The 27,828-nt window shown below is 50.0% G+C and overlaps 1 protein-coding gene across 8 annotated transcripts; it reads left to right on the top strand.

Annotated features, from left to right (window-relative positions):
- Positions 1-8,482: 8,482 nt before the first annotated feature.
- ANHX (anomalous homeobox) lies at positions 8,483-23,084 on the top strand. 8 transcript variants are annotated; one of them, XM_060611979.3, is made up of 9 exons: positions 8,483-8,767; positions 11,018-11,145; positions 13,246-13,369; positions 14,405-14,621; positions 15,096-15,216; positions 16,777-17,069; positions 17,594-17,745; positions 18,664-18,800; positions 19,987-20,100. In XM_060611979.3, exons 1-8 carry the CDS (start codon positions 8,519-8,521, stop codon positions 18,775-18,777), a joined length of 1,398 nt encoding a protein of 465 aa, XP_060467962.1. In that variant the 5' UTR covers positions 8,483-8,518; the 3' UTR covers positions 18,778-18,800; positions 19,987-20,100. The 8 variants fall into 8 exon arrangements, 7 of the variants coding, with proteins under 7 accessions (XP_060467962.1, XP_060467961.1, XP_060467964.1 ...); XM_060611978.3 differs by having other exon boundaries at positions 19,955-20,053; XR_009604002.3 differs by lacking the exons at positions 17,594-17,745; positions 18,664-18,800 and adding exons at positions 22,091-22,172; positions 22,437-22,466 and having other exon boundaries at positions 8,487-8,767; positions 19,987-20,102.
- The last annotated feature ends 4,744 nt before the right edge of the window (positions 23,085-27,828 follow it).

Here is a 27,828-nt window from a genome sequence, read left to right as displayed (position 1 = left end):
ATAGAATATAAAAGTATCAACCATAAAAGATTGCATTACACCAAGCATTTTTTCCTAAACGCATCTTTAAGAAAATAAAAAGAAGAGCTACTGGCTGGGAAAAAGTATTTCATTACACAAATATGAAAGAACATAGATCCAAATTTTATAAAGAACTGCTACAAATCAGTAAGAAAACTTAAGATAAGGCAAATGGGCAAAGAACTTGAGCATGTCACAAAAAGATAACCAAATAGACATATGCACATCACGTATGCTCATCACCGTAAGTCATTAGGGAATACAAACTGCAGTGGTATTTCACTACACACCCTCCAGAATAGATAAGACTCACAACATCCAACAAGTATTGGCAAGGAAGGGGAAAAACTGGCCTCATACATAGCTGGTGGGAAGGTACATGTGTACGGCTTCTTTGGAAAATGGTTTGGCAGTTTCTTCGAAGACTAAACATATGCCTATAATATAACTCAGCTTTTCTTCTCCTGGTTGTATACCCAAGGGAAATGAGCACACGTGTTCACTCTGAAATGTCACAAGAATGTTTGTGGCATCTCATCGATAATATATGAACTGCAAACACTTAAAATTCCAACAGTTGAAGGGATAAACAATTTGTGGTATAATGACACCATAGAATTCTACACCACAGTAAGAAGTAATGAACTATTGATACATGCAACAGCCTGGATGAATCTTAAAACACTGTGAAGTAAAAGAAGCCAAACTCAAAGGAATATATACTATATAATTTCACTTATATGAAATTTAAGAAAAGGCAAAACTCACCTGTGGCAATAGAGGCCAAAACGGTGATTGTCTTCGGGATATACTGACCCAATGATGCCAATGGTGCCAATGGGCACCAATGATGCCTGTTAGCATGCTAAAGTTTGCTCTGTCTTGATTTGGGTGTTGGTTTTCTATTTATGTGAAGTACAAAAACAGGCAAGGCTGATCTGTGCAGACTTAAGTCAGAAAAGTGGTTACTCTGGGGGGATAGTGACTGGAAATGAGCACAGGAGACCCCACAGTGTGCTGGAGACATGACGGCACAAGTATATACATATATTAAAAAATCAGAGGTATACCCTTGAGATTTGTGCACTTTATGGAAGTTATTTCTCAATAGAAAAAACACAGAATCAAAATCATTAAGAATTTTCACCATGACAAAATGTATTTTCACTGTTTTGCACTTATATTTTCATTCAACTATTTACATGTGATATTAAGCTAATTTAAGCAAATGCTTTTGGTTAAACATCTTTTTATACCTGTTTTTCAACAACAAAAATACACAAATCATTTTTTCCTTCCTGCTCTACTCAGGGTAGGCAATCAACAACTCTTTTTTGAGGGGATGGATTCCTCAGGTGCAGGAATACACATTTATCTCTGATGTCAGTGCCCAGCATAGGCCTGCAGTATGAGAAGCATCAGGAAAGTTTGCTGAGTAATGATAGGATGCAGGTTACACGGACACTCCCCTCCTTCTCTCCCACCCTCCATCTCAGTAAGCATGGTAGACATCACATCCCTCTGCTCCCAGGGGGCTTACTCGTGGCAGAAAGCCTATGTCCAACAAGCAGTGGTTCATGTCAGAAAGAAATCCACATACTTTGTAATCAGGTGGATGTGAGTTAACCTCAACCCTTCTACCAGTTCTGTAACTATACACCAGTGAGTTACCCTCTTGGGTGGGCATCTGTAACATGTCCCAAAACTTACAGATCTAGACTCCAGGGAGTGTTGGTTTCCCCACCTGCTGAGTCAATGCCCTAAAGCTGGAACCCAGAGTCATGAAGGAGGCATGCCATCGTGGTGTTGGGAGTGGGGTGCTGGACCATGACGCAGAAGAGGACACTGCAATGCTCTGACCCATCAGAAGATCTTCATGTAGAGGTGCATCTTGTCAGACTCATCAAGTGAAAGAAAAGGGTTCAACCCTCTAGCAGGGCTGTTAGTCTGAACTGTTTCTGTCATAGCAGAACAGGGAGCCATTTCTAATGCCCTCTGGGAGGGTGCTTTAAGTTGAGGTCCTGCTTTCCTGTTGCCTGTCCCCCATCCACATCTGCCTACTTTCATGACCACTCTTAAGCTCTTGTTTATGTTCCCTCAGTCCTTTACAGAATTTTACCCAGGACATCAAGTCCCCTATCTCTCTTTTCTGTCAGGCATCTTCTTCCTAGGATGTTTCCCAGGAGACCAGCTCGCTATAGTTGTGTGAACGCAGTGAAGGGGTCCAAAGGACTGGTCTCCAACAGCTACAAACCATCTAATATGCAAACAGACATGAAAAAATCTCACAGATCTCCCGAGAGGTACTTACCCTGGGACCACTGAGAAGGCAGTGAGAAATGGGACCTGAATCTCCTCAGGGGAACCCGTGGTAATGAAGGCGATATTCCCTGCAGAGAAGAGGGCTTCAGGGTGAAGCAGAGGTTCCTCGCAGGCTGATCTAGATTGCCTCCCAGCCTTCTGTGGATCAGGGATTTTAAAAATTGTGTTCAAAGAATCATGACAGGGGAAAGTGCATGAATCACCAAAAACTTTTTTCCCCACAGGGTTTTCCCCGAGTCTCCATGTCCAGTGTGGGACCTCAAACCCATGACCCCAAGATCAAGTCATATGTTCCTCCAACTGAGCTGGTGAAGTGCCCCACCAGAGATTTTCTAAAAAGCAAAAGTAATATGGAGGAATCTACCTTACCAGATTTTAAATGTGTTAAAAATAAATAGTATACATAAGAAACAAAATGATGATGATGAAGATAGCACTTTTTGAATATTGACTAATTATCTCAATCCCATGAAGGGTTCTGTTATTATCTCCATATTACCAAAGATGAAAGAACGTGCGGATGACCGATAATTTGGCCGAGTTCACATAGTTGTCAAGTAATTGAACTGAGAGTCCACCCCAGGCAGCCTGTGTCTTGGAGAGAACAGAAAATCTGGAAGGAGTAGTATTCTTTAGAATGTGTTATGTGCTAACGATTTCATCTACATTAGAAAGCATGGAAGAACGGGAGAGAGGCAGTCCTTATTTACAATGGGCACAGGTCAGCCACATTTTGGCACTATCTTTTGTTGGGAGATCAAACCTCTATTAAAAGTGCAGCTTATGAAGTGTTTGTCCCGATTTAGAAAGCTTAGAAATAGTTATGTGCTGAAGTTAAGAACATAAGTTTCCTTGTCTGTTATTGGTGCAGGGCCTCTGGAAGGTGTTTTAATATTCACTGGACCTATTTCCTGATCAGTAACAAGGGAACATAGTCTTAGTTCGGGTGTGGGGGTGGGAGGCTCATATAATAATATCTTCCTTGGGACATACTGAGTGTTCAGCAAGTGGCAACCAAAAAAAGTAACTGATGTTATATTAGTGAATTAGGATCGTGTAATTTGTTGAATTACATTTGAATTTAATTCAATAATGTAGATTTACATTTTAGGTTCCACTGACTTTTTTAAAATTAAAAAAATTTTTTTTTAATGTTTATTTATTTTTGAGACAGAGAGAGACAGAGCATGAATCGGGGAGGGTCAGAGAGAGGGAGACACAGAATCCGAAGCAGGCTCCAGGCTCTGAGTTGTCAGCACAGAGCCCGACGCGGGGCTTGAACTCACAGACGGTGAGATCATGACCTGAGCCGAAGTCGGAAGCTCAACCGACTGAGCCACCCAGGCGCCCCTCCATTGACTTTTTTTTTTTTTTTGGGGACAGAGAGAGACAGAGCATGAACGGGGGAGGGGCAGAGAGAGAGGGAGACACAGAATCGGAAACAGGCTCCAGGCTCCGAGCCGTCAGCCCAGAGCCTGACGCGGGGCTCGAACTCACGGACCGCGAGATCGTGACCTGGCTGAAGTCGGACACTTAACCGACTGCGCCACCCAGGCGCCCCTCCATTGACTTTTTAATTCATTGGAGAGCAATCAGGAATATTTTCATTGAGCACCTAGTGGGTCCTAGAGAAAAAGACTAACAGCACTAACAGCAAGATTTCACTGTAAATGCGAGGGTGTGCTGTAGCAAATCCCTAATTTCCCCTGTGTTCACCCGTATCAGGGATGCTCCAGCCTCACTATACAGTTGACTCTTGAACACGTGGGGTTAGGGACACCAGCCACATGCAGTTGAAAATCCATGTATGAGCTTTTGATGAGGGAAACAAAGGCAAGAGAAATGTAGCATAACTTAAATCTCCTTACAGCTTGCAGCCCAATGACAGACACCTGAAATGCGCAGAGCGTCACCTTCCTCGAGGAACTCATGGCTGCCTTACTTCCTTAATGTTCTTGTTTTATCAAAGACTAAACGTAACCTCATCTTAACAGCAGCTCGCCCCTCAAGGTCCCGAAAGCCTTGCTTCCAAATTCCGTAGAGTCTTATGCTATCCCTAACCCTCACTTAAAAGTATATAATCAGTCACTCCTCACAACCCCAGTGCAGCTTTCTGTCCATGGGTCCTGTCCTGTGCTTTAATAAAATCACCTTTTTGCACCAAAGACGTCTCAAGAATTCTTTCTTGGCTGTTTGCTCAAGAACCCCATCACTTCAACTTCCCCAAATCTTAACTAGTAATAAGCTACTGTTGGCCAGAAGCCTTACTGATGACATAGCTAATTAACATATATTTTATATGTTATATGTATTTTATATTGTATTCTTAGAATTAAGTATTATTAAGAAAATCATATGGAAGAGAAAATATATTTAAGGTACTGTATTTGCTTTTTTAAAATCCAGGTATAAATGGACTTGTATAGTTATTTATTTGTTTCTTTATTTGAGAGAGAGAGAGAGAGAGAGAGAGAGCACACGTGAGTGGGGAAGGAGGATGGGGGAGAGAGAAAATCTCAAGCAGGCTTTATGCTCACCTTGGAGCCCATGCTGGGCTACATCCCACCACCCGGGAATCATGACCTGGGCCGAAATCAAGAGTTCGCTGCTCAACTGACCTAGCCACTCAGGTGCCTCTAGACCCTGTAATTTACCCCCTTTTGTTCAAAGGTCATCTGTACTTGGTCAGTCAGGACTGCTTCCTACAACCCTGTTGTTTTCTCTTCCCATTCCTTGAAAAGAACCTTAAAAATAGAAATATAGACTCTTCTTTTTATAAAAAATAGAAAACGTGGTAAGTAAAAAGAAGAAAATTAAAACGCCTAATAAAAATAATGAAGTAGAATAGTAATTCTATGTCTACGTTCAACAACGTGGCCTATATCATTCTATGCTTGTACCTTTCAAATCGGCTCATCTCACTCAAACTGTCTTGTAACACCCCTTTTTTATTGTACAATGTATCATGACAGGGTCAGGCCGATATACATTCTTCTGCAGCAGAATTACTAATAACCTTCCAGGAGCCCGTTCTCTTTCTGAAGTGTGATTTATTTAGCAAATCTTTCACCAGACACTTGGGTTGTTTCCAGATTTTCACTTGATCAAACGCTGAAATGTTTATGTTCCCGCCAAAGTCTTTTGCATAAGCTTTTTTTTTTTTTTTTTTTTTTTTAATTTTTTTTTTTCAACGTTTTTTATTTATTTTTGGGACAGAGAGAGACATAGCATGAACGGGGGAGGGGCAGAGAGAGAGGGAGACACAGAATCAGAAACAGGCTCCAGGCTCTGAGCCATCAGCCCAGAGCCTGACGCGGGGCTCGAACTCATGGACCGTGAGATCGTGACCTGGCTGAAGTCGGACGCTTAACCGACTGCGCCACCCAGGCGCCCCTTTTGCATAAGCTTTTAAGCTTTGGCGTCAGAGAATCTTAGATGACCCGCCCGGGGCCATCCTAGGTCGGAAGATCTCTGGGCTGAGGTCGGCCGGAGATCCGGGGTCGGAGGCGCAAGGGGCTGTCCCCGGTGGCCGCTCTTGGAGCCCGGCTACAGGAGTCCCCCACTGCGCCGCAGACCCCGCACCCTCTACAGGGACCCCTGTCCCGACCTCATCTCCTGGCGGGGGGGGGGGGGGGTCTGGATTTGAAAGGCGCCCTCCTCCAGCAGGGGTCAGGGTGGGGATGCGGGAGGGGAATGTCTGCCCCAAGAACTGCGCCCTCAGCTGGGCTTTGGCTCCGCCACGGGGTGCCTCCTGGTGGGGGGGTCAGTCAAAGGTCACAGCTTTCTCCTGCTCCCGCCGCAGGGGCACGAGGGTCCTGGCGCCTTTCCCTACACCGCCGAGCAGGGCTCTCTCTACAGCCCACGACCCCCAAGACCCTGGTCCCGCTCCTTCCTGCGTCTGAGGACGCGCAGAGCCAGGCTTCACTGCCCCTGTGATCCCCCAGAAAGTCCTGGTTCTTCCAGAACGCCCAAGGCCCCCAGAACTTGTCGGCGCCCCCCTCCCCCAACCGAGAACCCGCAAGAACTCAGGGAGACCTCCTTCACGCAGGGGCGCAGGCCCAGAGGCCCGGGGTCGTCGGGCGGAGCCCTCGCGCGGATTGGCCGCGGCCTCGATACTTTGTCGCAGCCGCGCCTTCCGCGGACCTGTGGGCAGAGCACGTGCGCTGGAGCGGAAGTGGGGCGCGGGCGGCCGGGCGCGGTGAGTCCCGGCGGAGGGGCGGGCGGGCGGCCTGGCTGAGGGGGGGGGGGGGGGCGCTGCGCCGGCCCTGCGGCGCGGAGAGTGGGGGCGCTGGGCAGCAATCGCGGCCTTTGCGGGGGAGCAGCACGCCCCGAAAGGTACGGGGTGGGGGTGCGGCCTCAGCCTGGCTTCGGCCCCAGCCAGGTCTGGGCACCTGGCAGAGCCACAGCCCCCCGGGTCCCCTCCATCCCTGCCCGGGGCCGGGTCCCCTCAGTGTCCCCTGGAGGTACCTCCCAGGAAGACACTTTGTTCTTGAAGCCCGAGGTCCCGCCTTCAGGAGCCTGGCCCTTAGGCTCCTGTCCTCTCTTCCTAGAGCCGGTGCCGGGGGGAGGGCGGGGGTTTGCGCCGGAAGAACCTGGGGTCCTGAGAGGAGCCCTCCCCTTACCGTCCCTGCCGAAGCCCCGGAGCCTCGGCTCCCTGGGGGGTCGCGGGATCCGAGGCCTACTGCCCTTCGCGATGGGGAGAAACACTGGGCGCCAAGGTAGGATCTGGTGAAGCCCGAAGCCGTGGCGGCGTAGAGCTCTTCCCCCTAGTGGGCGGCCCCAGGCGCCAGGAGGCCCCAAGAGGCGGTGCTGGGCCGAAAGAACTAGAAACTGCTGCTAGACCCTCCTTCAGGGAGCGCGCACACAGGCCTGTTGGCTGCAATTCTGGGCACGCATGTCGTCACCACATTTGTGGAAAGCGGTTTGGTAGCATCTACAGAAAACACAGCTGCCACATAGCACTCCCCTTTAACCTTGCTTACGTGAGTCTGTTCAGTAGAAGAGTAATCCTGAGCCCAAGGTATTAGGGTTGTCATGCTGCCTAAGTGTCCAGGAGTGGAGAGATGTGGAAAGAAGCCTGGCCCCTACCGTCGTGGGCCACTTGACAGGACCGTTCATATGGACCAGGAGATTAATCACGAGCAATCTGTCTCTGTTGGTAAAACTGCTGTATGTATATGGAGATTTTTATAAAAAAGAAAATTCACAAAGCCTTCCGATCCAACTTGCCATAGCTTACCTGTGTGTGTGGGGGGGGGGGGGCGACGGGGGGAGGTTGCGGAGTAGATGGACTGGGCACAGGAGGCCTTACAGATGTTCGCTCCTTTGTGTATATGTTTAACGTGTGGGATTAGGACAATCTTTAAAACTTTGTGTTTTTCAAATATGTTGGCTTTTTTTTTTGTTGTTTTCAAAATCAAAATAAAAAGCAGATGGTGCTAGTCCTGCCTCTGGAAGGTCCCATGGCTCCTCTTTGTAGAGTGTAAGCAGTGTCTGCCCAGCCCCTGGCCCAGGGTACCTCCTCACTGCTTCAAGAGGCCTTGGCATCCATTGCACAGATACTGGGGAACTCTAATGACCCCAACACACATGGTCCGTGCCCTGATTGAGGTCAGAAACGGAGGGGAAAAAAAACCCCACCATTACCTTGTGTGTATAAGAAAGCGGGGGAGGGGCACCTCGGTGGCTCAGTCGGTTGAGTGTCTGACTTCAGGTCATGATCCCAGGATTGTGGGATCCAGCCCTGTGTCGGGCTCTGTGCTGAGTGTGGAGCCTGCTTGGGATTCTCTCTCTCTGCCCCTTTCCCGTGCTCATACATGTGGTCTCTCTCCCTCCCTCTCTAAAATAAAATTCAAAAGAAAATGAAGAATGTGGGGGACACAGAGAGGAGGAGATAGAAGACCAGGGTGGGGCCTGTGGACAGGACACAGACAAAAGGTTCGCGGGAATGAGATGCGCCATCGCAGTGACAGTGCCTAGTGCACAGCAAAGGACTAAAGAAAGGAAACTAGCCGGCATCTGACACCCCTCTGCCTTCCGCTGGGGAGCTCTCACAACCATGTTAAAAATGCCTGTGGCTAGAGGGGCCTCGCAGAGTTGAGGATCGAGGTGCAGCCGGCATGTGGCCATCATGATGACTGTTGTGTTGTTCGCAGAGGGGCCGACCCAACGTGGGATGCAGAGCTTCCTGAAGCTGCTGAGGGAGAGTGGGGGCGCTGGGCCACCCCTGGCGGAGCTGGTGACTCTTGCAGGCAGGCTGTGCCGAGACCTCCAGGATGACCCTGCCCAGCTGCAGCCCTTGGTCACAGCCGTGTTGGACAGTCAGCTCCGCCTGCACCTCTTGGACAATGCGGACGTGGCCTTCGTGTGTGCCCGGGTGCTGGCCCAGCAAGAGCAGCACCAGGCTGCCTGCCGGGTGCTGGAGGTAGGATGGATCTGTGAGGGGGGCGCAGAGAGGTTCAGTGGCCACCACCATCCCAAGCACAACGGAGATGTGGGGAGATTTTTTTATAAACGGAGCCAGGATGGTCCACTCTGCCTCACAGATTCCAGCTACTTTGTAATCTGAGGCAACACTGTCCATTTATGAGACCCATTTTGAGTGGTGGTCCTGGCTCAGGGAGCGGGGCTCCCAGGTGGTGAGACGGTCAAACAGAGCCAGGCTTTCGATCCTTGAGCCACAGGTCTGCAGTCGAGAACGCAAACCGAAAGTATCGTTGTCACTCCTCTGGTGATACTTGGATGCTGACTCGTTTGGCATTGATGTGACCTGACCTGCACCGAGGTGAAGCCACTTATGGTCTGTAGCCACTTAACGTGACCGTGGTGCATTCTGCTGCCTAAATACCGGTATGTTTGATTCTAACGTGCTGCCTGCCCCAGATGACACTGGGGTGGAGCATATTACGGAGCATATGCCTGTGTTACTCCCTAAAATCTGAGACATTCTGAATTCCAAAGTACATCTGGCTCGAAGGGCTTCATGTAAGGGATTTGGAGGCATCCTTTTCCCTCTTTCACCCCCAGATACAGTTCATGCCTGGTTCATGCTGAGTTTACCTTGGAAATCCTCACTTCTTTCCAGTTCTTTCCGTTTCCACTCCTTCTGCCACAGGCTGTGTGGGGTCCTCCTGGTTGCTCCCCTAATGTCCCCTCCTGTCCCCTTGATTTGTTCCTGTAGCAGCCACAGGGAGTTTGAAAACTGCAGATGGGCCGTGGTCTGCACGAGTCTGCAGGTGGCTCAGGAGCCTGCCATCTGAGATTGCCTGCTTTTTAGTCTCTCTTTTGGACTCTCCCCCTGCTTCCTTCATGCAGCCATGCTGCTTCCTGCTGTCCCTACAACTCCTGAGATCTTTCTGTGTCTCAGGACCTTTGCATGTGTTCTTGCCTGTGCCAGAGGCCGGAGCCTGGCTCTTTGTGTGCCTGGTGTCTTTCTTCTTCTCTGGTTTCTGCTGTAGATGTCACCCTGTCTAAGCAGTGCCCACTTTATTCTCCAGTGGGGAATCTTGTTCACCCTGTGGCTCCTTCCTCAGTTCCTAATTAGAAGAATTATTTGTTGGTATTCATTTTGTCTGCCTTCCCTTGCTGCACTGCAGGCCCCATAAGAGAGGGGCTGCCTTGGTTCTGCTTGTTACAGGATCCACAACATGGAACATAACACCTGCAAGTAAGAGGGGCTAAGTTTTTCCAAATCTGTCAAAACGGATCCGGTAAACAAACAAGGGAAAACACAGAGTTGTAATAATGTCTGTTAAGGCACTCAATGATGAAATGTGTCAGTGACACCAGTAGTGAAAAACTGCCAATAGAGGGATTATAAACACAGTCTGGATGGTCCAGAATGTCTCTGAGAAGGTGACGTATAGCTGAGACCTGAGAGATAGGATGGGGACACCACACCAAGAAAGGATGTTTCCTGTCCAGGGCCACATCCTGCAGGTAGCAAGTTTCCCATATACATTCCCGGACGGCTGTGCCCTTGGCCAGTGAAAGTCACAGCCCAGAAAAATGGGCTTTCCTGATGCTGTGGAGAGAAAGCTAAATGATTGTCAGCACCTCCCTTGCCAAGATGGTCCTGAGGACATTGGAGTTAAATGCAAGAACCCCACACACTGACTACAGCAGCTGGGTTCTGGGGGAGGCCAACCGCAGGTATCCTTGGCCATCTCCAGAGTCTGGTTATGTGATCAAGTCCCACTGGATTAGTGAGCTGTCACGGGGCACAGACCAGGACTTCATCCCACTTGACTCAGAATGCACTCGCTGGGCACTGGAGGGGCCAGCTCTGCTGGGTGGGAGAGAAAGGTCTTTCATGCAAGATGTGGGTCAAGCCTTGGAATCCCCATGTGGTTCTAACTGTGCCTCTGCCTCTTGCGTGTTGTGTGGCCCCAGGCCAGTCATTTGTGTTCTCCTTGCTTCCTGCTCTTCATCTGTAAGCAGTGACTGAGAGCTGTGTTCACCTCATGTGTTGTGTGGGAGGGTTGAAGGGCTGACGTGACCTGAGTGGCTGGCTGGGCCACCAGGGACAGAGCCTGCTGGTGATTGGAGTGCTGGGTTCATGCCCTCATTGCTTGGCACATCAACAGGCAGCTCTTCTCAGGGATCAGGTCGGGTCAGATGGCAGTGCTCCAGGCAGGGCGAGGGCAGCCAGGTCTCAGCAGGCTTTTCTCGGCAGGGTTGCCGTGTGCCCGGAGGCAGCCAGGAGCTGGTCCAGCTCTGGAACGACATTCACTACCATCTGGTCATGAAGCGGCTGGGCGTGGCTGTGCTAACCCCAGTGCAGAAGTTCCGCTGCAGAAAGAGGTATACAGCTGGTCTGTCTTTGTGCTTATTCCCTAGGACTCCCGAGGGCTGTGCCTTCTAAAACCACAGGGGGGCCGAGGTGAAATAGAGGCGGGGAGATAAATGCAGAAGTCAGAAGAGGCGGTAGTAGTCAAAAGATCATAGGCTCTACGTCAGCCATTGTGCCCCACACTGAGCCACACTCTCCACCTACCTGCGCAGCTGGGGGAGGGGTGCATTCCCATTTATGCTTGCAGGGTAAGGAGAAGGAGCCTTTTCCAGGACCCAGGCAGAGAGTTCTAGTTGCGGCAGGAGACGCTGCCTTCTGGTGAGGGCTCTGCAGAGAAGGGGGCAGCAGGTGGGTGCCCTGACCTTACTCTCTTCCTCGCCTCTTCTTCTCCCTTGGGAAATTTCCAGCACCTGTGTCTTAGGTCATCTGATTCTCGCAGACAGGCTCTGCAGGTGCCATGGCCTGGATCTCAGTGCCATCCCTTAGGGCTGCAGGACATTTTAAGGAGAATAAAGAGGAGAGTGATGCAAGCATTAGAGGAGATACGTGTGGTGCTTAGAAGATTGCCTGGCACGTGAGAGATGCTGGGCCCATCCTCAGCACCAAGTAAACATTACAAGTGCTAATTATTATTATTATTACTGTCATCACCATTCACAGATGAGGAAACTGAGGCACAGAAAGGTCAGCAACTTGCCCAGGGTTACACATGAGAGAGATGCAAAGCTAGGCTTCCAGGAGAGACACTGAGGCTACACAGCCTTTGTTCTTCATCTTGCGTGTTCCTCTCTGACCAGGAGGAGCTGCAGGTCTCGCTCTGAGCTCCTGCCAGCCCAAGTGACAGGGGGTTCCTGTCCCACAGGGCCTGGTTACTGGCCTGGTTACTGGAAGAAGAGATGGATTCCTTCTGGATCAGAGAGAATTATTTTCCCAGTGCCCACAAAAGAGTGAGATATGCCCTCAAAACCCAGCAGTTAATCAGCCTTGGGGTCTTCAGGAAAGCAGTCATGTCCCTCCATATAGGTGCTAATGGCCTGCCAGAGTCCAGTGCAATGAAGTAAATGATTTGGGGATCAGTATGCAGTATTTGGAAGGGGCCCCTGATTGCTGGGTGCTATTGGAGGTGCTGGGGGTAATGCTTGGGTCCTACTCTCCTGGGCTGACATTGGGTATGGACAATGGGTGGTAGATGAGGAAACACTGTGGATTCCATAATCAGAGTGGGGAGTACTAGACCAAGAATGTGCTTAGTAGAGGACTATCCTGCCTTTGTTCTTTGCTGTGGGTTGGAGGTTGCAGGCAGGCTCACCTAAGCCTTGGCTTGGAGGCCTGAGCTCTGGGACAGCAATCCCTAGATGTGTAAGGAGGGGATGATATTGGGGTTACAGCCATCATGGTTGGTACACTGCCTAAGTGTGGCAGGGTCTCCTAAAGGTGGTTAGTACAGGAGCAGGGGCAAGAGGTTCTTGGGAATCTTTGGGAGTGATTGTAGAAAGGGTTGTGTCAGGGCAGATTTTGGAGGATTTGCTGACGAGTGAGATGTGTTGGAGGAGGTAAAGAGAATAAAGCTGGACTCCAGGGCTCTTGGTCTGATTGACTGGAACACGATGGTTTCTCACTGAGATGCACAGAACTGGGGGAAGATCCGAGAGCAAAGGATCGAGCTCCATTTGGGATGTGGTATGTGTGGGATGCATTTTTGACATCCATGGTGATTTGTTCATTTGGTGTTTGGGTACCTTGGGTGTTCCCCACAGGTAGTATTTGTTTATACATCACTTTTTCCTTTTGGAAAAACTCGTGTATATACACAGGAAAGAGTAGCATAGCCCACCTCAGTGTCTTCATCATCCACTTTCAGTAGTTACCAGCCATTGGTCAGCTGTGGCATCTCAGTGAGCGGTAGTGGAAACCTGGTGACACCCCTCTGAGGTGCCCTGATATGTGGGCCCCTCCCTTCTTCAGGGGATGGACGCTTGGGACTCTGCAGCTTAGAGAGGAGGAGCAGCCAGTGAGATGAGAGGATGTCTGGGGGTGCAGTGTTTGAGAGCACACGAGGTGCATCCAGGAGAAGGGGTGTCTGTAACCACCACTTCACTGTCTTTATCCAGAAACCCACCACCCCTCTCCCTCTGCCCTGATGGCCTGAAGAGCCGAAACTTTCCCAGAGAGGTTCGCCGGAAGCTGCACGACTTTGCCTCGAGCGTGAGCACCAACCCCAGCAAGGCCGAGCGGGTAAGAACCCAGGAGATCGAGGCTCGACAGCCCCCCGTTTAGCCTACCCCCCTGACCTTAGGCGACGCCACCACCCTTAGATGACTCACACCTTTACCCTCCCCTCCTCCGGACCTCCCCAGTGGCCCGTCTGCCAGGATGCTGGGGGCTTCCGCCTCTCTCAGAACTTTCCTGGAGACGGGAGCTCATTGGCTGGCAGCTCGTGACCATCCAGCCTGCACTCGTGGAGGGTCTAGTTTTCAAACGTGGGATCATCATATCCCCACTGCTGTCGTGGAGCTTCCAGGCTGAGGGAGGCAGGTATTTGCGGAGCTCAGGGCCAGCAGGGCGCCATCCTCAACGTAGCCCCGGGAAACTGGAGGGACGGAGTGGAGTGGGGTGAGGTTGCTAGGGGTAAAGAGGCGAGATACGACTAGTGGGAGTTTCCCGGTGCTCCAAAATCCCGGCCTGTTCTCTCCGCCCACTTCTCTGCTCTGTCCAATCGGCAGGGCGCTCCCGTGTTAGCTCCACCTACTTTCTCCCCCTCCCCTTCTAGAGCTTGTCCAATCAAAAGGGCACTCCTGGTGCTTGCTCCACCCACCATGTTACCTGTCCAATCAGTAGTGCTCTCCCAGTGATCACCGCGCCGGCCGCGTAGACTGGGTTCTCCCGAGCGCCGAGCTGTGGCCGCAAGAAGAGATACTCTGCGGGGTCCTGGGTCACAGGCGTTGGTCGCGGGCCGTCGCTGCCCCCTGCTTCGAAAGGCTCCGGCCCGGCAGGCCTTGTCCAAGCCCTCCGCGTTTCTGGGTTATCGTTGGCGAGGCCGCCGTTGCGGCGCCAGCGGTGAACGAGGCCGGGCTGCCGGACGTGCTGGCGGCGCAGATGGCCTGGCTCGGGCCTCCTGCTCTGAGGCGGCTCACTTCTCTGCTGCTCTTCTCCGAGAGTGAGGCCGGGCTCCGGCTCGCCGCCTCGGTGAAAGCGTTGTCGGGTCGCGCTTGTGCACGCCGCTGTTCCGGGGACGGTGGAGGGCCTAGAGGTTGTGCTGTTTTGGGGCAGGAGAACCTGGCCTTGGAGACGAGCCTGACCGTAGAGCAAGTGTACAACTGGTTTGCCAATTACCGGCGGCGCCAGAGGGCCCTTCTCCAGCGCCTGGAGCCAGCGCCGGAGGACACAGTAGAGGACCCCAGTGTGAGGGAGAGGGGTCCGGACCGCCCCCAGCCCTCAGACCACCCCCACCTTGGCTCTGGGTGTGTGGACAGGCCTCAGTGGCCAGGTGAGTGGTTCCAGGGCTCCCCCCTTCCTCGTGGTTGGGGGTTCTTTCTGCCGCCCGGCACCCTTTGTTTAGGGCTAAGCCTAGTTAGGTTCACTCTGGTTATAGGGACAGCACCTTCACTCCCAGTCTGCACTTTGAGGATGTCACCTTGTGGTTAGTGAGATCCCTGAGGGTGAGGGTCAGGATGCCCCTAAGTGGGGCCTGCCACAGGTGTTTTGCATTTAGAGATTATGGTGCGTCCAGGGCCAGGAGTCGAGAAGACTTGGGAAGTGAGCCAGCCACCATGAGTAGGGGTTCATGGGCTTGTAATTATGGATTGGTTTCAGACAAAAGACATTTAAGGGACAAAGGATATTGTATTGAGTCAGTGGTTGACCCCTTTTTTTCAGCCAGTAGGGCTGCTCTTAACCTGCTGGGAAGGAGGCTGGGACTGGGAGCATCAGCAAGTCTCCTTCCTGTCTGATTGGCTTTCAGCAGGACAGGAGGAAAATGGGCCTGCACAATCCAGAGAGACCGCCCAAGGGCCATGGGAGTCGCTGGCCCTGGCCCCGGACTTTTCTGGAGATGAGACTATGCCAAAGCCATTGCCTCCCAGGTACTGCCATCCCATGGGACCATGGGACCATCACCCTATCGAGTTTCCCCATCCTGGGTGGGTGACCAGGCCTGGAGCAGGCATGTGAATCCTGGGGCCAGCAGTGGGACCAGGTCAGTGACTGCAGAGATTCTGCCATTCTGGTATGGGAGAGCCACTGGTAAGGAAGCCATGCATGTCAGGGACCCCACACTTGCGCCCTGGAGCCGGGCTCCAGCCGGACTTCATGTATGTATTGGAGAATGAGGAAAACAGATTTGGAAAGAAAAACATGCAGACTTATTCCTAAAGGTGAACCCTAGCTCTTGTTTCATTTTATTTCTAGTATTTTTGTACTGTTTGCATTTCATTGAGTCAGTAACAGCTAACATTTCTTGAGTTCCTCCTGCGTACTAGGCACTGTCCAAGCATTCTCCCTCACCTGGGACGAGGCGTGAACCTGATGTAAGCATAAGGAAAGTGCCAGCCATCAGCAGGACTAGGTCTGAGCGAGGGGCCAGGTCCCATCTTGTGTAACCATCAAGATGTGGACACTTTCCATTTCCCACGTGACATCAGCATCTCTCATGACACTGTCTGTGCCTGGCCCTTCACATGCAGGCTGGCACTGCCCAGGTGTGTGAACTTAGGCAGGTTCCTGTGACCTCTCAGTGCCGTGCTTTTCTCATCTGCGAAATGGAGAGGGCATGCCTTGCAGGTTATTGCAGAGATTATGGGGTGGGTTGGGGGGAGTGGTAACATAAACCCAGGAGTGTTTAGACACAGTGAGTGTTTGTGCTGCATGGAGTCTGATTGTTACTGACTGCTGCCCGGTAATTCCTGTAAGGTCAACCATCATTATCCACTCAACTGTTAGGTTCTTCCTAATCATATCTTGCTTTCATCGTTGTGGAATAGTGCTTTACTGAAGTTCCTTTTGAAGAAACTGCTAATGTATCTTAGGTTTCCAGTAATGTTTGTTTGTTTTTTAGAGAGAGCATGGGCAGGGAGAGGGATGGGGGAAGGAGGAGAGTGAGTCAGTGAGTGACAGAGAGAGAGAGAGAGAGGGAGGCGGGGAGAGAGATGGAGTCTGGGGGAGGGGCAGAGAGAGAGGGAGACAGAGGATCCCAAGCAGGAAGCAGGCTCCTCGCTGACAGTTTAGATGCAGGGTTCGAACTCAACGAACCACGAAATCGTGACCTGAGCTGAAGTCAGATGTTTAACTGACTGAGCCACCCAGGTGTCAAGAGACATTGAGAATCCCAAGCAGGCTCCACGCTCAGCACGGAGCCCAGTGCCGGGCTGGATCCCATGACCCTGGGATCCTGACCTGAGCTGAAATATAGGGTCGGACAACCAAAGGACTGATCCACCCAGGTGCTGCAGTCATAGTATTTTTTAAGTGTTCTAGAACCCTAGCAGCTACATGTAGAACAGTGAAGGCAGTGTAATTAGGGACGTGGTGGGCCTCACAGCCATCAGTGGCTGGGTCGAGTCGGGAACCTGGATTCCCAAACTGGGCTGGAGTCTCCTCCTGGGAGTCTCTGCCCTCCAAGGGATGGTGTTTGCTGTCTTCCCCAGGTCTTTGCAGGGTGGTGAGATGTACCAGGAGGGGCCTGGCCATGATCCTGTTACTCTTCCTGCCATCTGCCCAGGCCCTGGCGTCTGTCCTCTGGCTGCTGGCAGTGACATGCTAGACCCTTCTCTGGCTGCCCCTGAGTCATGGCTGATGTCTCTTGCACTGGCGTCCTCCAGAGAAGTTTCCTTCCAGACCGGGCATCTGGTTCACGGGCCTGGGTTGGACTTCATGATGCGCCCTGCAGATGCAGCTGTGGCTGTGTCCGTTACTGCTCTGGGTGAGCCCAGCTCCACAGGTGGGTCCATTCCAGACCACACTCTTCTGCACAAGATGCCACAAGTACTTGGGTCTCATTTGAGGGGTTGTGGGAAGGGCCAATACTCTCCTACTTTTCTAGTTTGCAAAATAAAATGTGCATATGACTAATAGTAAGACAGTGAGGAAAGAGTTAAAACTAATTACACATCTGCCACCCTGCATTCCCCATTCTAGTCCACCTAACTTACCTGTCAACGCTTGCTGCAACAGCAGATGGTCGAGCTTATTGGACCTCCTACAGCATCTCATGATTGAAATATCACTTCTTTAGTTTCTTCTTAGTTGTTATCTAAAGAGTATGTATTTACATATTGTGTAGTCTACCAAATACAAAAGCATCTTGTGACATCTCACCTTGTAAGGAAGATATTGGCACCATCAATTTGCCTGTCACCTAAATTTCTTAATCTTCTATGGGTACATCCATATTTCCTGGAGTTTGTAATTCCCTTTCTTTTTTCTTACATTACCTGTTTTTATCACATTCTTAACTTCTTCCAGCTTTCCGAGTGTCTCCTCTGAAGACTTATGGCTGGAGCCCTCCTTCCTGTTTCCATCCCAGTGACGTTTCCCTAGACCTGGTGTGGGGTCACCATCCCGAGTGCTCCTCTCATTGTCTCCTTGGGTTTGCATCGGTGTTTCCTGAATTGCAGGTCTTGTTCTTTCTTCCTTGACTTCTTTGTTATGTTTGAGAACATCTTCAATTAATTGTGCAAGAAAGGGTACTTGCAAGATAAATTTTCTGAGTCCTTACATATTGTGAAATTGTCTTTAATCTGCCTTCACATTTGATTAACAGTTTGTCAGGGAAGGAGTTTTGAGTTTAAATATTCTTCCTCCCTTAGATATTTACAGATATATTTATATCATTGTTATTAGCATCTGATGTTGGTGATTTCATTTTATTTTCTTCCTTGCAATGTATCATTCCTTTCTTGGAGTTTTGTTTTTTAAGTCTGGGTGTTCTGAAATTTCACAATGATGGTCTTAGGTGTGAGTCTTTTTAATTCACTTATCTGTTAAGCCTTTCAATTTAGAGAAGATAATGTCTTCTTTAAGGTTTGGCTATTTTTTGGACAATGTTCTTTGATAATTTATCCCTTCCACATTCTCAGTTCTCTTTAGAGCACAAATCTTATTCTGATGTTGGAAATCCTGGACCAGTCTCCCAAATGTTTACCTTTTTTCTTGCATTTCTTTTCTTTTTCATCGTATGTGCTTTGGAGGTGTTAAACTCTGTCTTTCAGTATTCCATTTTGACAGGTAGGCGTTAAGAGAATTCCAGGCTCTTTTTTTATTTGAATTTTCCCTTCTTCGTGCATTCTATTACTTTTTATAGATGCAGTGTCTTTGATTTTCCTGAGTATTCTCAATAGAAGTTTCAAAAATATGTTTTGTTGTCTGAAGGCAGGAATATTGGGGCTGTGGATTCTGGCCCTTCCTTGGATAGGGGAGGAGGAAGGGTCAGAAAGAGGAAAGGCCCTGGAGACTCATTGCTCTGTAGGCAGCTTTTCAGTTTGATCATATCGGTCCCTCATTTCTTGCTGTCCATGTTTTTTTTCCACTGTCAGAGACCTACGTTTGCCTGTCCAAATTTACCAACAAGGCTGGAGTGGGGCAGTCACTGGCCAACTTCACACTGGGACGAGGGGAGCTGGTCTTCACACCAGGTCCAGCACATGTGAGGGGTGATGTTCTCTAGGAACTGGTGAGCCTCCCTGCTGACTGCCTGAGCACCAGGATGTTACCCTGCTCTCCCTTACTGCTCCCTCCCTTCCAACCTCCTTAGGGTTCTCAGGACCTGACCTTATACCCCACCTTCCTTTCGGATGCCCTACCAACATAGGATGTACTTGTGCCCTGGGTCTGCAGACTGTGGACATCTCCCTTCCACTAATTATCCCTTCCCTGACTCTCCCTTTGTTCTGGGCTTTTTGCTTATTACTTGTTTTTCTCTTGGAGGAAGAAGATCTAACCCAGTGATTTTTTATGTTTGAATCAGAAATGCTCAAATCAGCACTTAAACTGTATTTAATGTATCTCAGAGTACTTTTAAAGTTCCACAGAAAAGAGGAAACAGTGGAAAGTGGAGGTAAAATCATACATACACCAAATTGTCAGGAAAGTTCCTTTGGTTTGAGATTGTCTGGGCAGCTGGCTGGCAGGTTGGGTCGTCACTCTGGCAGACAAGACAAAGGACTGTGAGCCCCGCCTGGCTGGCCTGTTGTTCTGAGTCGGAGATCAGGGATTCCGATGCTAGGTTTACCACCTGGTAGACTCAGGGAAGACACGAACCTTCCTCCTTCCCTTCCTTTGCTCCAGAATGTTTGTTGACCCAGAATTGATCAGATTCACCATGGCTTATCTTGAATGATATATGGAGATACTCTCTTCAATGTAGAGAGAAGGAGCCAGGTAAGGTCGTGACACCTTGCACCTCATTGAAATCATGGTGAAACCTCAGGTAAAAGGTGAAAATGAAAATAGCTAAGGGCTGGTGGCTCAGCCTTTAATGGACCAGCACGAGATAAACTGAGAAGTGGACTGCCCATTCCCTGTCCTCATGCAGCAGGGGTGTGTGGGGGGCAGATTTGGATGCTGAATCTTTGGCATTGGGGGCTGGCACGAAGTCTGGGTTAATTAAGCAGAACTTGAAGTCTGCAAAATTGGACTTTGTCTTTGTTTCTGAAGCCTAAAAAGGCCATTGAGATCAACAGTCGTGACTGTTCCTCAGCAAGGGAGGCTGAGGCTTGAGGCCTGCCAGGTTGGATGCTGCTTCTCTCCATGGAGGTCTTGATTGTGCTGCTTGTGGGCTGTGTTCTCTTCTCCCAGCACTGGGTTGTGGAATTTGTTTCTGTGTAGGATTCGCTGACCCACCTGTTGGCAATCCGCAGAGCATGTACCTGGAGGAAGGTCCGGGCACTGGCGGTGGTCAAGAAGAACAACAGGCTGGCGGCTTCCAGGTGACACAGCCCCCGCCACAGCCTCCTGAGTTCATCCTGACCCAGAGGTGAGGCACGCAGAGCCATGGGGCTCAAGCAACATATTCTCAGGCCGTGGGTAAGGTATTGTCTGGTTTACATACAGACTTGTGACCTCAGATGTGCAGATTGAGTCCTTTCCTTATGGGTTTCTGGAAGAAAAACAACATTCTTCCCACCTGCATCTACCAGAAGAAGAGGGTAGTTTTTCCCTGAGACAAAAGAACACCCAGAAATATCAGAGCAGGTATGAGGTCTGTGTTGTGGACAGCGCTCACGGTTTGTGTCTTCTCCAAGATCACCCTGGGCCCCAGCAGCCTCTTTTTTGGCATTTTCTTTTCCCTAGACAGAGGTTGTCTGAGTTTTTGAGCAGCATCAAGATGGATTTTATATTCCAAACCGTAGTTTCAGAGGTGCTTGGGAGAGCCATGAACAGCCTAGGTGCTGTAGATTTTGGCCGTGGGGCCCAGGACAACAGGCCAGGGGAACCTAGCGGTAGAGAAGAGGGATGGAGAGTGTGAGAAGTTGGGGGTCCTTTGGCGGATCTGTGATAGGGGTCACCAGGACCAGGTCCCCAGGGTTCACAGTCTCCCCAGTCTGGGAGCTGAAAGCCAGGTGCCCAGTACGGGCAGAACTACAGTGCAATGTGTGAGAAAGGAGGGGAGCAGTTCTTGAAGTCACTAATTTTCTTGCTGAAACAGCAGATGGTGAGAAAATGCAGACTATGCAGGTGGACTCACTTTTTCACTCGTGACCAGGAACCGTGATGGAGAAAATGCCCCCACTGGGTACCTTTGTGGTTTGCTTGGTCTCCCCACTGGCTGTATCAGCCTTGGACTCCCAAGGCCCAGCCCATCATTGCTCTGATCTGATGACTTTGATTCCTTCTTTAAAAGCAAATTCATTGGGGCGCCTGGGTGGCGCAGTCGGTTAAGCGTCCGACTTCAGCCAGGTCACGATCTCACGGTCCGTGAGTTCGAGCCCCGCGTCGGGCTCTGGGCTGATGGCTCGGAGCCTGGAGCCTGTTTCCGATTCTGTGTCTCCCTCTCTCTCTGTCCCTCCCCCGTTCATGCTCTGTCTCTCTCTGTCCCAAAAATAAAAAAATAAACGTTGAAAAAAAAAAAAAAAAAAAAAAAAAAAAAAGCAAATTCATTGGGGCGTAAGTGGCATTCGTTAAAGCAACACGTTTAGATGGTACAGATGGTAGTTTTCTGAGTGCGACTTATGTATCCACCACGAAGCTATAGCTGCTGAGCCGTACAGAGCACTCCCACCTGCTTCTAACCCTGACACCCCCAGGACCATGGATCTGCTTTCTTTATCTGCATTTTCTAGAATTCCGTGTAAACGACATCTAAAATTTTCAATTTGGGTGGGGCGAGGGGTCTGGCTCCTTTCACTCAGCTTGAGTACTTTGAGATTTTCCCCCTGTTGCTGTGTGCATCAGCAATCCATTCCCCTTGATTTGTGAGTCCTGGTCCTTGATGTGGCTGGACCATGGTTTTTTGATCTATCACCGGTTTGTAGTCATTGCTGAGTCCCTGGGTTGGGGTTGCTTTGAGCATTCCTGGACATACGTGTTTGCCTTCACGTCTCTGGGGTGTGTACACAGAATGGCTGTGTAGGTGTGCGTCTGCCAGTTTAGGGAACTACCAGACTATTGTCCCGAGTGGCTGCACCCGTTATCTTCCCTGCTCTCCCAGCCTGGTCCTAATGGCCTCTTGTCTCCTTCACACCCCAGGCCTGCCCCTTCTTGACCCTTCCTTCGGGTTTCCACTTGCCGGCCCTTCTCTGTGAGCCTGCCCTGAAGTGCTCTCTGGCTCACCCAAGCCCCCTACTTGAGGTGTCACACAAGCCTCTGTGGCACCTGCACACCGGAGGGCCCTATGAGAGGACAGTGTTCCTGAAGAGCATCCAGCACCTGGAAGGGCTGCTTATGTGCAGAGAGCAGTCAGGGCATGTAGTGACCTGGCGCCCCATTGATTCAGAGCTTGTCCTGACATCGTCTCTTTTCCAGCCCCCTGGAGTTGGCTCCGGGCCCCTCTTTCTCCAGCCCTATGTCTGCTCTGGACCTGAGCCAGCCCTTGCCCTCCAGCCAGGTGAGACCCTACTACCAGGTACCATGGGTTTCCCTTTGAATTCTTGGATTCTCAGGTCATGCCTTTGGAGTGAATAAAGCAGACAAATGGAACGAGGGGTGGGGATGCCTCAAGGCTGGAGTCAATTGAATGGGAGCCGGGTGCCATGGGCTAGTGTTTCCCATTGAGTCCAGAGAGGGTGGGTCCCAGGGTAGGGGTGCCTGGGTGGGAAGGTGGAACCAGGCAGAAGGTGCTTCTGTGCGTAACGCTGTGTTGGCTTTCCAGGTGCAGTGGCCCGATGGCCAGGCCTCTAGCGATGCCTTCTGGGGAGCCCGGATGCTCCTTGAGCTTTCAGGGGGCAGCCTGGGTTGAGAGAGATATCCTTTGGGGTATCCAGCCAGTGCCCTGGGGAGCAGATGTGGACATCCAGCCATTCAACACACGTTACAGAGCTTTATTCCGACTGAAAAAAGGACCCCAGAGTTCCTTAGGAGGTTCCAGTGAGAAGCATTGGGGAACAGTTAGCCCCCTGCCATGTTTCATAGTTTGGTTGGCTGGCAACTCACTGTATTGGAGGAAGCAAAGCACTCGAGAATTCTCTTGAGCCCAGACGTTAGAGGGGTCTGTTTCACTCAGGCAGCGAGAAATTGTGACCTCAAGCTCCTGGGAAGGTTCTGGGCAGGGAAGGCCTTTCCAGAGCAAGAGGAGAATGTTTTGCTGTAATGACGAGGCCACACTTTACCCAGTTAAGTTGGTTAGTGGGGCATGGGCAGTGTTCTGACATATCTATATCTTGGGGGGGCTTCTTCAGAGGGTTATGTGGTTGGGATGGCTCAGGCAAGATGCGACGGTACATTTCCCCCTGAGGTTGTAAATCATTGTGTTTGTAAAACAAATGTTCTGTTCTATTAAATTACAGTTTAATGTTCTGAACTCCCCCTTTTACTCTTTTCAAAAAAATTTTTTAATGTTTATTTTATTTTTGAGACAGAGCATGAGTGGGGGAGGGGCAGAGACACAAACACACACACACACACACACACACACACACACACACACACAGAATCCCAAGCAGGCTCCAGGCTCGGAGCTGTCAGCGCAGAGCCTGACGTGGGGCTCGAACTCATCAACCTTGAGATCACAACCTGAGCCTAGTAGGACGCTCAACTAACTGAGCCACCCAGGTGCACCCCCCACCCCGCCCCTTTTACTCTCTTAACTACATCTTGGACACCTGTCCCTTTCAGTCCCTGATGGGCACTTCATGGCATGAGTGGGCATTGATTGATGAATTAGTACCCTGTTGATCTGATTGTTTCTAATGTCTCTGTTTTATAAACAGTGTCACAGTGTCCCTTTGCCCTTTACCTATTTTTTGTTGGAGAAAAGAATTTCCCCGGTGCTACAAGCCACCATGTTCAAGCACACCGGGCCCAGGAGGGCCGACTGTGATGTGACTCTTGATGCATGTGACCCTCCTTTGCAGGGGTGACGTTGATACTCCTAACTTTCACCTCCAGGGATAGGTCCTTGGTCCTTGCCTCTCCCATTGTGTCAGTTGACAGATATGTGCTGAGCAGTCTGTGTGATACAGCAGGGAGCAGAGTCCATTTCTTGCCATCAGGCACTTCACAGGATAGACAGAAATAAGGAGCAATCATGGGTAGTTGCATATCCCAGGATGTGTGATGCGTTAATGATGAGACACCCAGGGCTTCCCAAAGGGAGGCACCTGAACTGAGACCACCTATGCTCCCTGCCTTCACCTTGAATCTGCAGACCTTCATTGCCAACATAGCACGTACCTAACGGCAGCAGCCGCAGTAATGTTTCCACTTGGGGACGTTCACTCGCATTCGCATTCGGTGTTCCCAGAACCAGCAGTCTTTCAGTTGTCAAAGATTTCTTTATTGTGCAAGTCACAAGCTTGTAAAAAGTTGCCAATGGAACACAAACGTTTCTGATGCCCGTCGTTGCTCTACTTCTGTGTCGCCTTTACGTACAGAATTCTACATTCCCATAAGGCAATCATCAAAAAGGAGATCAATACTGATACAGTACCACCTTTTTCCAGACCCCATTAAAGTTCACTCAGTCGTCCCACTAACGCCCCAAATTACAAAAGAGCCATCACATAGCACATGCTGTGTGTACTCCGTGCATCTTTTCCGGGCCTGCAACAGCCCCTGTTCCTCCCTTGACTTTTATGACTGACAGTTACTCTGTAGCACGTCACCCCAAACGGCCAGGTCTGATGTTTCCCTCTAATTCAGGGAAGGACTTTTTGGAAGGAATATCCCAGAAGTGACAGCAGGTACTTATGTCTTACAGGTGGCACATGATTTTGATGGTCCCATCATTGTTGGTGCTCATTTTGATCACTCAATTAGGGTTTTTTTTCCTGCCAGGCTTCTCCACTACAAAGTTACTGTTTTTGTCTATTTTGGGGGGTGGTGCTTCGAAACTATGTAAACATGCTGTTTCTCATCAAGCTTTCTGTTGACTCCTGAATTTCTCTAATGGGTGTAAATTCTAAGAATTCATGAACACATTACCAGCTTCCCTCATTGACACCGTGCACACTCATGAAGATTTACTCTTCAGCCTTCTCATGTGCCAGTCACCCAAGTAGTGATTTGTTTTAATCACTGAGATACAATTCATTGTGCATTACCTGTCACCTTAGGAAGTGCCCTGTTCAAATTCATCCTGCCCTCAGTCATTCAAAGTCTGCACAAAGTGTCAACACAGTTGATAAACACACTGTAGTGTGAGGGTTAGAGGGTTAGGGACTAACCCTGGGCTGCTGTGAGAGGTACTACCCTTTGGCCTTCCTGGGAAACATGCAGAGCTCTGGACCCATCCCAGCCTTGGCCTTATCTGAGATGCAAGGCGGTAACTATGTGAGGTGGTCACAGTCCGAGGCAAGACCCTTCTCAAAGGGCTGTGCGATGACCTCCCAGGTATCTTCCTTCTTCCTACCCTTTATAGATACTGGGCTCAATACTGAAAGTTCAGAGCACTACTGACTCAGCCAGCTGGAGCATGTCCGTTTTGTGGGCAATGGACTATAGTCTCTGGAGCTGACCCTTGACAGACTCCAGCTCCTTTGGAGGGCCACCTGTGCAGTGGTCAGGTGGCTCGTGTGGATGGAGGCTGCTCGGCACCTGTGGGAGGGGCTTCTGCCGAGCATTCCACCACCCAGCCCCCACTCTGAGGCCCACCACTCCCCTCCCTGCTTTCTGTGCTGATCCCAGGCCCCTCTGCGGTGGGGGGGGGGGGGGGGGGGCCACAGTCATTTCTGCCCTCACCCTGTTATTGGGCCAGCCTGGGCCCAGTAGACATAGGTGAGGTACTGTGACCAGGCCGAGGGGCCTCTTTCTGTGCCTTGCTGAGGCACTGCCCCTACTGAGATTAAAAAGGATATAGTGGCTATTCCAAATGGCCGATGGCTGACAGGGGCCCAGAGGAGGTGTAAGAGGATGTGATCTGGCCATTCCTGGGCTTTCTGGGCTCCACTGACCAGCTCCAGGGAGGCCAACTCCCTTGCCTCTCCTTTTCTTTATAGTCCCATGGGCCCCACGAGGTTGAGAGCTATGGCCAGAGTTCCCAGTCAGGGTCAGAAGTGACCACCTAGCAGTGGCCTTGGTCTGTGAAGGGCCCTGCCTTAACCCCCACCCGCTATGGTCTGGAGACTGCTGGATAGAGCAGAGGGTGCTTGCATTGGTCTCTTGGGTCTCCTGTAACAAAGCTGCACGAACTAGGTGACCTAGAGTACCAGATCTGTTACCTCACGGATCTAGAGGCTGGAACAGTGAGATTAATGTCATGGTCATGAAATCTTGAGGGGAGCTTTCTCCAGGTTCTGGTTTGGGACAGCAGAGCTCCAGTCTTCACGTGGTGTTTTCCCTGTGTGTGTCACTGTCCAGTTCCTCTGGCTTATTCCAACAATCATCATAGTGGAGTAGTTATGATCTAAATGACTTCATCTTGACTTCATTATCTCTGAAGACCGTATTTCCGTATCAGGTCTCATTCAGGGGTATTGAGGATTAGGGCTTCAACATATGACATTTTATAGAACACAGTTCAGCCCATTAACTGTGTCCCTGCCCCTGCTGGTGGTCACCTCCCAACTGGCCCAAGGCACTGTGGGGTCTCCCAGCACACCACCTGAGTGGCTCAGGCAGAAGACCATATCCTGCCTGACTGCTGGAGTTGGGGTGGTAGTGGGATCACCCACCCAGGGAGAGCTGAGATGAAATCGTTCTGGGATTCGAGGTGCTGAAGTTTTGAAGGTAGGATGAATGGAGGCCTGTCTCTGGATGCTGAGCCAGAGAGGGCACCTGTCCAGGGGTGTGGGTGCCCACTGTGACCTGGGTAGACAAAAGCACTTGCAGCCCAAGGTCTCCAAATACAAAAGCCCCTTTTGTTTTAGACAGACATCCCCCTCCCTTCTGTGTGCCTGTGTAGCCCTGAGGTTTTGTGGGGAGCCAGATCTTGGTCAGCGGGATGAGGTAGGAACCAGAAGGAATCTTTAGCATCCAGAGCAGGAGAGATGTGGACAGAAGTGAGGTGGAGACATTTTCTGCTGCAACCAAGAATGAAAATGTAAAAGTATAAACATGCCGAGTGAATGTATTTCGTGGAGTCCAACCATGGGGAGCCCCAGGGTGGTGTTCAATAGCCTTTGTGTATAACAAACAGCGTGTGTTTCTTTGTTTTCAAATGAGGTGGAATTATAAAATGAACTTTTTAAAAGTGTACAGTTCGTTGAAATTTGGTACATGCACAATATTGTGCAACCACCATCTCTGTCTAGTTCCAAAACATGTTCATCACTCCAATAGGAGACTACCCATGAATCACTTACTTCCCAGCCCGCCTTCCATCTAACCTCTGGTAACTAGTAGTTAACTTTCTGTCTCTGGTTTTACCTCTTCTGGATATTTTATATGAATGGAATCCTATAATGTATGACTTTTTGTGTTCAGCTTTTTTTCTCTTAGTGTAATGTGTTTAAGGTTCATACCTTGATCACTCTGGCTGATTATTATTCTATTCTATTGCTGCACCACAGTTTGTCCATTCAGTTATTGATGGACATTTGCTTTGTTTTTACCTTTTCACCATTGTGAATACTGCTTTTTGAACATTCATGTACAAATTTTGGATTGAATACCTGTGTTCATTTGTGTGTGTGTACATTCCTAGGAATGGTATTGCTAGATCGTATGCTAATTCTATGTTTAGCTTTTTGAGAAACTGCCAAACTATTTTCTATATTGGTTGCAATATTTTATGTCATCATCACCAATGTATTAGAGTTCTAATTTCTGCATATCCTCACCAACTCATGTCAGTGTCCAGTTTTTCCCCACATATTTTCATGTGTCCATTGGCAGTGACATTGAATTGGGCAATAATTTCTTGGGTGTGATACCAAAAACACAGGAAATTACAGAAAAAATAAATTGGATTTCATCAAAATTATGAACTTATGAATATCAAAGGACACTATCAAGAAACTAAAGAGATAACCTACAGGGGTGCCTGGGTGACTCAGTCAGTTAAGAGTCTGATACTTGGTTTTGGCTCAGGTCATGATCTTATGGTTCTTGGGTTCAAGCCCCGTGTTGGGCTCTGTGCTGACATTGTGGAGCCTGCTTGGGATTCT

Source organism: Panthera onca, chromosome D3 (assembly GCF_046562875.1).
Source record: "Panthera onca isolate mPanOnc1 chromosome D3, mPanOnc1 haplotype 2, whole genome shotgun sequence".
Taxonomy (NCBI): Eukaryota; Metazoa; Chordata; class Mammalia; order Carnivora; family Felidae; genus Panthera; species Panthera onca.
This window is presented reverse-complemented; position numbering and strand designations above follow the sequence as displayed.

Excerpts from the sequence above, each read along its gene's own strand:
- ANHX (XM_060611975.3), top strand. The coding sequence starts at position 8,519 with ATGCAGAGCTTCCTGAAGCTGCTGAGGGAGAGTGGGGGCGCTGGGCCA. Across the intron at positions 8,768-11,017 it reads CTGCCTGCCGGGTGCTGGAG|GGTTGCCGTGTGCCCGGAGG; the intron begins GTAGGATGGATC and ends TTTTCTCGGCAG. Across the intron at positions 11,146-13,245 it reads AAGTTCCGCTGCAGAAAGAG|AAACCCACCACCCCTCTCCC; the intron begins GTATACAGCTGG and ends GTCTTTATCCAG.